Source organism: Hippoglossus stenolepis, chromosome 9, assembly GCF_022539355.2.
Source record: "Hippoglossus stenolepis isolate QCI-W04-F060 chromosome 9, HSTE1.2, whole genome shotgun sequence".
Taxonomy (NCBI): Eukaryota; Metazoa; Chordata; class Actinopteri; order Pleuronectiformes; family Pleuronectidae; genus Hippoglossus; species Hippoglossus stenolepis.
The window spans coordinates 9685461-9695496 of NC_061491.1; the positions used below are offsets into that span (position 1 = coordinate 9685461).

General features: G+C 42.1%; 1 protein-coding gene across 3 annotated transcripts in view; it reads left to right on the top strand.

Moving 5' to 3' along the window:
• dtx1 (deltex 1, E3 ubiquitin ligase) overlaps positions 1-9711 on the top strand; it is a 46418-nt gene extending 36707 nt beyond the window's left edge. For all 3 annotated transcript variants that reach the window (XM_035166546.2, XM_035166547.2, XM_035166548.2), the window contains 5 exons: positions 576-637; positions 792-950; positions 3053-3214; positions 5027-5116; positions 5283-9711. In XM_035166546.2, coding sequence (XP_035022437.1) covers positions 576-637; positions 792-950; positions 3053-3214; positions 5027-5116; positions 5283-5507 — 698 coding nt within the window. In that variant the 3' untranslated portion in view covers positions 5508-9711. The remainder of the gene's footprint in view (positions 1-575; positions 638-791; positions 951-3052; positions 3215-5026; positions 5117-5282) is intronic.
• Positions 9712-10036: the final 325 nt, after the last annotated feature.

Sequence of the window (10036 nt, forward strand, 5' to 3'; positions counted from 1 at the left end):
GCCTCCTCAGTCTTTCCTACGCCATATACCTTAACTTTATTTTTTTTTGATTCGCTAGTCTTTCCACTCCAGGCAGTCGTTCTCTCTCTCTCTCTCTCCCTCCCTCTGTTCTGTTCACTGGCTGTCCCTCAAATGAACAAACAAAGGCTCCGGGGGAAAAGAGGTTGCCTGTAAGCGTATTAGGGGTGTAAGCTGTGGGTGTGCTCTCAGCCATGCTTGCACTCGGGGATTATCAGAGAGTGTGGGGATGGCTGGTTGTTACGTGGCAGTTTGAAGGTGACCTCCTCTCCAACATCATGGACACACACATATATATATATATATATATATATACATATAGTCTTATAGTCACTCATGTGCACACTGACACTCCTTTATCAAAACATGGTGACCAGGCCCGAGTGGCCAAGTTTGTCATCCATCAAGATCTAGCTGTTATTCTCTTGTGTTCGCATGACAAGCAAACGCCATCCAGCGGTCCATCTTGTCTTTGTATTTCTGGTGTGTAGGTGTAGACGAGTTTGCCTTTTCTTTGAGGTTCATCTCATCTCTCTTATGTTTTATTTTATGACAAGGGAAAAACCCAGAGGATGTCGTGCGAAGATACACAGAGAGGATTAAAGTGTTGCCAGACGAGGTAGGAAAATGACTCAAATAAAATGCAAACTTCAAAGTTTAGCGCCGCTATACCGAGAGATGGTCTCTGTCATCATTTGATATGAAGTGTGAAAATCTCACGAATACACAGTGGGGTGGAATGGCAGCTCAAATATTGTGTTTGGCTATTCCAGGATTGTACCATCTGCATGGAGAGGCTGGTCATGTCGTCGGGCTATGAAGGCGTCCTGCAGCACAAAGGCATCAAGCCAGAGCTGGTAGGCAAACTTGGCAAGTGTGGGCACATGTACCATCTGCTGTGCCTGGTGGCCATGTACAACAATGGCAATAAGGTGGGTAAAAGCTTCTGAGCCAGACATTGTTATGATGTCACTCTCAGCTCAAATAATAAACTTGCGATGTCTTGCAGCTTGACTGCGTCGCGCGGCTCTGGGAAAATCAACAGGCCTCAATATTGTTGCACACAGAGGGAGGTCTTATATTCAGACTTAACAGCACAATACTCTGTAATAAAAATCATCATGAATGCTCAGTTCACTTGCATTAAACACAAATGTAGTACATGTTAATGCAGAAAATGTGAGTACATATTTAGGCAGCAATAGCTTGTGTAATTATACCTAATCAACATTTCAATTGCTATTCAAAGGCCAGTTCAATCAAAAAAGACATTTTCTCACTTACATTTGCCGTTCTCTTTATATTGAGTGTGTTATTGTTTGGTAGATGTTTGTCAGTGCATGTCTCTATCTTGTTTTTTTCATTTAAAGGCCCTAAACCAAATTTCTCTCAGGATTAATACATTGTTTTGTATTGAATTGTATTGTATTGTATTATCTATCCTTGTACCATAGATAGTTTTAGTCTTTCTAGGTTTTGAAATATTCCTAAAATTTGCAATATTTTATACATACATCATTATACAATGTTGATATACTACTGTCAAATATTTAAGCAGCATATTTACACAAATAAAATCACCATTACTCTGGATTATCCACAGATCGACAGTATCAGCAGTTTACTATGGGACTATTTTGTCAGAGTAACCAGGACGTTACTATTGAAAAGAGATTTTTTTTAAAAGCTCAAGCAACAGATCTTAGAGGCAGGGGCAACAGGACATATTACAACCCTGACACATTATCACCTGTGGAATGGAAGCCCTATCGATTTTATACATCAGTGTCTGTTTACAGGTCTTGGGGAGTGCTCCTGTATTTGTGAGAAAATAAAGTCGTATAAAGCCTGTTGTGGCTCCAGGGGGAGCTGTGTGAAATCTGATGAATTGCCTATGTCAGCGTCTGTTGGGTCTGAAGTTTCAAAATGAAAAAGATTTTGTGATGAAGAGTTAGAAAGAAGTGAACTTACCAGGCCTCAAGAACCAGCTCTTTATCACAGCTCTAGATCAAGGCTACATAGGCCGAGTATTGTGGGTAATGTAGAAGACAGGAAAGAAGGATGCATAGCAAAAGAATCATATACTTCTGCTGCATAGATTTTTAAACTTAGTCGTTTAGTGGTAAATTGCAGTTTTTTACATACCTGAAAAATGTAAGTCCAGTATACACAATCAGCCCCTAAGGAAAATATCACAATGTCTTTTTAGATGCTGAATTCACCGCCGAGTAAACTTGCTCTGTAAACTCTGCAGTTTGGTGAGGGACATTTGCCTACAATGGATCTATTTAGAGTTTTGTTTTATATTTTACTGGTGTTAATTTAAGTGTTAAAATGTTTTTTTATTTTGTTTTTTATACATTTAGGTTTAATTAGTTATTTAATGCTTTATAAACAGGGTAAAGCATCATGATTGACAGCTGACTCGCTATGGGTCGAGTGTGTGCATGAGCTGCACCTTGCTACTGCGGCTCCACCCCCATGATCGCTTCACAGACTCTGGCTGCAAATGAGCAAGATGGCAGCGTTTGTTTTTCTGGCTAGTGGGAGGAAATGGGGACAGGTCGTCCTTCTTTATACACAGTCTGTGAAAGTTACGTGCTGTGACCTAAAACAACACAATGAGAGCGGTGAGACTGAACCGAAACCAAAACAGTGAAGTCACAGAAAAGACAGCTAGACAATAAGCTGACATTGATCGTAAAGTTGTGTACAGTACAGAGTTTGAGGGCTGCTGGTTCAGGTGAAAATCCCCTTTGGGTTCATCACTATGAGGGATCCCTTTCATATTATATACACTTAATACAAAATTATTGTTTGGAGCATCCAATTCAAGTTTCTATAGCTTCAAAGACCACACACTAAATAAAGGTGGAAATGTCATAGACAGACGTCCCAATTAAAAACTGTCTGCATGGCTGTGTAGATACCACCCGAATGTTTGATTGAATTATTTTGGGTATTTTAGGTACACTTATCCTTTATAGCGCGTCATTAATGCCATGATATTCTGTTTATTCTTTCTACAAACCAGGATGGCAGTCTTCAGTGCCCAACATGCAAAACCATCTATGGGGAGAAAACAGGCACCCAGCCTCCTGGGAAGATGGAGTACCACGTCATCCCCCACTGCCTGCCCGGCTACCCCGACTCCAAAAGCATCCGCATCGTCTACGACATTCCTGCCGGGATCCAGGTCAGAGGAATCTCCCCTCACGAAATCGACCACGCTGCTCTTGTGGCCCGATCCACCGCCTCTCCTCTCTAAATCTGTGCTCTCTCTACAACTGCTGCTTATCCGCTTAAGTTTGACAGGCGCTTATTGGGGCAGGGAGGTGAGGTGTCGGGGCTGCGTGAATCACTGAGGAAACAGCATTCTTAGGGATGACACCCTGGCTCTGGGCAAAGACATCCATCTGTCCTTTATCTACAGCGCTGATCCTTTGAGGGTCGCGGCTGGAGTCAATCCTCGCTGACATTGCAGACAAGAGGCGGGGCGAAGACAGGCAATCCAAAATCTAAAATATGGGATGGTTAAAACGAGGCTATGTTCATCATTTATTGCAGATTTCTTTTGAGTTCATATATATAACTGAGCCTAATCTAACACAGGTCGTTTCAAATTTCCATCACATGTGCAGTGGAGAGGAGAGGATGTTCTGCAGCCGAGGTTTGAGTTGGTGGGACGGTGGAGACGGCTGAATATTTCATTCTGACTGCAGAAATGACTTTTTAATTGAGTCCATGAAGTGACCTTTTCAGGCCAGAGCAGCAGTGTCTCAGGGGAGAGGGTAAACTGGGAGAGGAGGGGGTCACGTGGCCGTCAAGGTCAGCTCAGCAACACTACTACCAGGAAGCGTCACTGTAGGTCTCCAGTTCTCCACTCACTCCTCAGTTCACAATCTATACTATCCTCTACACATCCAGACATTAGTAGTAGTCGTATTAAACAACAAAATAACATTGGATAATATTGTTTGGTTTCAGTAACCAAATGAATAAGAAATATATATATATATATATATAAATAAATATATATAAATAATGTCATCATGTATTGTCTGTGATTATATCTTTATGCCTCTGTGTCTGCAACAGCCAATGAATGGCCGGAGTTCTGAGGTTTTCAGAACGATATCTCAAGGACTCCTTTCAAATATTTCAACTCTCTTCAAACGGTCACTCAAAGAAGAACTGATGGCTGTGACCTCATGTTCTTGTGAACGTCATAAATCAGGAACACCAACAGGGAGTTTCATTACATCTGGTACAAGCGTTCATTTAGACTCAAGAATGAGCTGATTAGATTTTGGACGTCAAAGGTCACGTGACGCAACATCTCAGGAACACTTTGAGGTAATTTCTTCACATTTGGCACAAATGTTGACTTACGGATTAACTGATTAGATTTGGGTGATTGAAGGTCAAAGGTCAAGGTAACTGGCCTCAAACAAACATGTCTTCAGCTTCTAAAGCTTTTGACCAGTTATCACTTGGACTCAAACATTAACTGATTAGATTTCAGAGGTGAAAGGTCACAGTGACCTTATATGAGTCTGGGGGGGGGGAAGTATATAGACTGAAACTACACTGGTTGGTGGAGGCGTATAAGTGCAGGACAGCAACAGTTTTTGGAAGCTACATTGATCCTTCTACTTCTCTCATCGGGCTTCTCATGTGATAAACTGGGATACATAGTCATGCATTGCAATTAATAGAAGTTATGAGCAATTAAGAAAAGGCTTCATATAGCAGCTTCTTCTCTGCAACACATTATAAACTTCACGAGAGAGAATAGAAAGGTGTTTTTAAAGCTACTTATTTAACTATGATATGATGATTGGATATTTACAGTATATCTCCCCAATGACTTTTACCAAGGCCATTGCAAATAATGACACCAATAAAGCTCGCCCTGTGCTCGCTGTTGACATTTCATACACAATTAAGCCTTAATTGGAAGAGACGAAGTTGTAACGTTTGTTTCTGTCCTCGACATTTTCTCTAGACCAATGAGCACCCCAGCCCAGGGAAGAAGTTTAGTGCGAGAGGGTTTCCTCGACACTGCTACCTCCCTGACAACGAGAAAGGCAGGAAGGTAAGCTCGGACATGTTTCCCAGAAAACGACATAAGCTATAAAAAAAAAGAAGAAAGCTTTCAAAGTGTGCTTTTTGTCCACTGGTCCTACATGGGGTTTGTTTCTGTCCTTTTTCCTGTTGAGGGATTGTCGTAAGTTTCCTTCCTCTCCTCTGTGTGTCTCGAGGTCCTGAAGCTGCTTATCATGGCCTGGGACCGACGCCTCATCTTCACCATTGGCACGTCCAGCACCACGGGCGAGTCGGACACGGTGGTGTGGAACGAGATTCACCACAAGACAGAATTCGGCTCCAACCTGACCGGCCACGGCTACCCCGATCCCAACTATCTGGACAACGTCATGACGGAGCTGTCGGCCCAGGGGGTCGGCGAGGACAACCTGAAGGACTGACGGCCGGCTCAGCTGGTGCACAAGAACACAGCCCACCCATCTCCCAGAGAACAGGGACAGTGTATGATGGGCCAACATGCAGCCGACAACTCTTTACCCCCCGCAAACAAAAATACCCTGCAGAAGTGGCGGCCCGAGAGCAACGGAGGCAGAATAAATGACATGGTTGTGATCAATGTTAAGATTTCCCCTGTGGATTTGTGACAGATTTTCTCAGAGGTTTGAGGAAATTAGAGATATGGTGAATATTCTGTGTTCTCTGATGTCGGCTGCAGGTAAATGATATTTAAGCCCCTTTAGATTCAAACTCAAGCTGTTTCTCTGCACTTGGAGTAAATGACGAAGGGCCAAAACTATATGAAGGCATATGTGTAAATGCTGAACTCCAGATTGCATGGCCCGGACTAACACTGCATACTGAATGTGCGAGTATACGTTAGGGGGGGGGGGGTCGTCACAGGATCAGCTGTTGCTTGATATTGTGACGATACATTTAAGAGAATTTTAGCTATTACAAATGAATCCAAATTAATCGATTAACTGCTCTTCTTTTTACTTATTACTCTAATAATCAATTATTGACCTGCAGTGCTTTTGTGATTTGAATGAGAGGATCTCTCGACTCTGGTGATGTCATTGAAGGTGCACTGATCAGTTGCTCTGTGAAACGGATGTAGTGCATGAAGTGGATTCCAGAGCGCGATGAAATGTTGGTGTTAGGTAATAAATGTATGTTGTATGGTTAACCTTGTGGACGGTCTGCGAGAGGAGACATGAAACGGATGAAAACAAGCATCTTACCGGTCAGTTTGATGCTTGTGACGAGCTGTTGTTGATGCTGAGGTTGTGGAGAGGGATTTACTCTGCTCCAAGGTTAAACTCATGTGTTCTGTTCACACGCTGATGACACTGACCTCCGTGAATATGGCGCCTGCATTATTTCTCTCCCTGTTGGAGCAAACCCAGGCGTTGGCTCGATCAATTATGCTGTAAGGGGGTGAGTGTGTGATCGCGTGCTACGAGGCATTAACACGCTGCCTTCAGGTCCCCGAGGAGAAAAGCTTCTCGCAGATGGACGTCCGTCCCCCCGCCCCCCCCTGTTACAAACACCTAACGGTTTTCCTTTGGAGATCCATCTTGGGCAGCGGCCCTGCTCTCCTGCAATCTACTCTCTTGTGGGCTTGTTTGCTGCCTGGTGAGTGAGCCGGGCTCCGCTGCTTGTACAGCGAGCGGTGGAACATCTCATTCCCTGCATGAGCTCACTCTAGAGTAGTTTGGGCCGATCCTGATGTACGGCCTTGCCTCAACTCTCCCTTCTCCTAACAGCGGAGCACGTCATTTGAGGAACCATGCAAACATTGTGTCCAGTAAGTAATTCCTTGCTGGAAACAAATTATTCCCCCTCTGATTTTTTTTTGCCCGTGAGCTAGAAGACTTTTTGAAGGTCCTTGGTGGAGATCTTGTGATGTTTCTGTACTCCGAGATAAAAGATAAGCCAGCGCTGCATAATTCTCCATAAATATATCTGATCAATTTTAATGAGCAGGGAGTGTTTATGTAAGGTTTATCGCGTGGACACCCAGCTGTGGGCTTTATTTTGGAGCGAATCATAGTCTTCCATAGCACTTTGATGCAACAATTTCGTTTAATCGGTGGTTTGATTTTTAGGAAAAATGTCTTGAATTGCAACGAAATCTTGTCTTTTTTTAAGTTGATGTTTATAAACTGGCTTGCAATGCTTTGAAAAATATATATAATTACTTTTGCAGATGTGATATACCTTTAAATTCAAGCTCATTTTGAGTCTATGGTGTAAGTTTAATTTATTTTTATACTCTTCTATATAGAACATACTGGCCCAGTTATCTATACACAGGCACATAACATGAATACATAAAATCTGGCAAAGTTTTGTCAGGATGTCAGGGACTGTTGTAATATGTATGACATGTTATAGACGTCTTATATTACAAGTAGTCTTAGCGTATGCTGCTGTCGTTACCTTAATGTAGAATCTGTGTAGTTGGTCCCCTGTGGAATTCCAATAAATACAGTAAATGTGTCTTTTATTATTGGTAGGGGAGCTTTAGCAGCATGAGGATGGCCGCCCCCCGCCCCCCCCCACAAATAGGCCTTTTTTTTTTTCTCCTTGTCCAGAACATGGGATTGGATTCTGTCCGTGTGGTCTTTGTTCAGTCTGAAGACGAAAACAACCTGGTTTAAATACCAGCTGCAAATATTCCGAGTTTGTTTTAGCAAACTGAAGCAAAAGATTGGTGCGATTCAGCTCAGACAGTCGGCAACAAGGGAAATTAATTATTATTTTCAAAAGCCCTGAAACTTTTTTTTTTATTTCGACATTAACACAGTATAATTTGAAATGTTAAAACTATTCGTGTGTGTGTGTGTGTGTGTGTTAGTGGACCTCTTTAGGACCAAACCCCTGCAAACTTGCGTGTGTGTTCCAGTTATTACTCATGTTGTGGAAGCCTAAATCTCTTTACTCAGTCACATTGTGGGGACATGTCGTCCTTGTGGGGACAAAAAGCAAGACCCCATAACGTCAATCATTACATTTTAAAGTGAAGAGATGGTTTAGAGTTAACTTAAGGTAAGGTTCAGGTTGAGGTAAGAGTAAAGGTTGGGTGAGACAAGTAGAAACTGGCTGGATGTCTTAATAGGCAACTTTTGGTTTTGGTTTCAAGTCCCAACAGATCAATGTGTGCAGTGTTGTGCTCACAGTGTGTTTTCACTGCCCCCAAGTGGCTAGTTTTAATTATTCAACTTTATAATAATACATTTTATTATTTCAATTTAAAAATTGCATTTTCAGAGGCTTTTTTTTTTATTATCTCAAAATTCCAAATTCCTGGTCTCTAGAGAAGCTGAAAAAACTGAAAGTAATTTTGTAAGTGTTATTTTTACCCAGCTGTGATTGTTTGCCCTGTTCCATTTCACTGTTTTTTTTTGGCACCCCCTTTTTCAAAACGGGACAGCGTGAGTGAATACTTCAAATCTATCAGGGAACTTTTTTCCATGTTGACTGAAGTTTCATTAACTAAGAGAAATCCAAACTTTTGCTTCTTTGACTTCTTTCCTTTCCACGAGTCGGTCCCTGCAGTGAGAGCGATGCAGGCCCTTTAGACTCTTCAGGTGTGTACAGATGAATAAAACATGGTTCGGTATTTGTCTGATTAAGGAAGAGGGAGATGGTGTTTATGCAATTTACTATTTTTGAGATCTAATACATGATTTATGTGTAGCAAGGAGGCTGACTTGTGGTTGAAACGACAGTTTTCTTTACAGGGCTGCCTGTACCTCCTGCTTTATAGAGTCTGAGGATGTTCACATGCTACGTATTAGAAAATATTTTTGATGTCTTTTTTTGAATGATGATTGTCTCTAAAAAGAACTATTACATGACATTGCTGTATTACTCTTATTAAGACTCATTCCATGATATTTTTGCTTTTGATCAGATGTGGGATAAAGGATTAAACCACTCCCAACACAGGAAGGATATGTACAGTAGTACTCTCTCATTCTATCCACTGTAAACTGTACTTCTTTCTCTAAATTATACCTTAACATTTTTGTGTGGATATGCTGTGCGTTTGTATCCTTCTGCCTGTGTGACTGTGTGTGAATGCATAGGTTTGTGTCCTTTAAAGATACAGTAATGTTCTCCTGGAGGTGCATGTTAACCAAACGTGTGTAAGTGTGTTTCCAATGCATCGCTGTTTGTGTATGAAGACATCATAGCTTCTTTAGAAACGTCATCAAGGCTCTCCTGGCGATTTAGCACTGTGGTTATGCATCTGACTCGTTTATTTTCCTCGATCAGATTTGATTTATTCAGGACGGGGACGAGGCAGCGTTTGGCCGCTCTCCTCACTCTTTTTCGACCACTTGTAAAACATCTGAATGTTTTGCATTTTAAGTGCCCATTTTAAACTGACATTGTCAAATCATGATGTTTTTGTATGTGGTTTGATTTTTCTCTTCAGCGGTGTCAACATGTGGCTGTTGAAAATGGTTCACACAGAGAAACTGAGATCTAAAAGTAAGATATAGAGAGACATTTATGAAACTATAAAGGGCTTCTTAATCTATCAGTCTTTAATGAATTGTGATGACCTTGTTGCATGTTTGTGTGTTTCGTGTGGAAAAATAAATGTGCCCTTCAAAGGGGTAGTTTGTTTGACCTTTTTGTCACTTTGGCTCTCTCTGTTTTTTCCCCCCCTCCCTCTTGGTGGCATGTCCTTCATTTAGCCCCAGCACTTTCCTCCCTGTGCTCTCCGTACCTCCATGTGGAGATCGGTGGAGTTGCAGCCGTAACCGTTCTAACTCACAGTAAATTTGCTTAATGCTCACTGGTGTCTGCCTGTTGGTGCAGAGCTGTGGTTGGTGCATACTAAAACAGGCTGTTCACCGAGGTCTGTGGGAGATCATCCTCCCCTCTACACACACCCCTCCTTCTCCCAGCACTGACACAGCAGCTCAGGGGTCATTCTCCTCCGAGTTCTCCC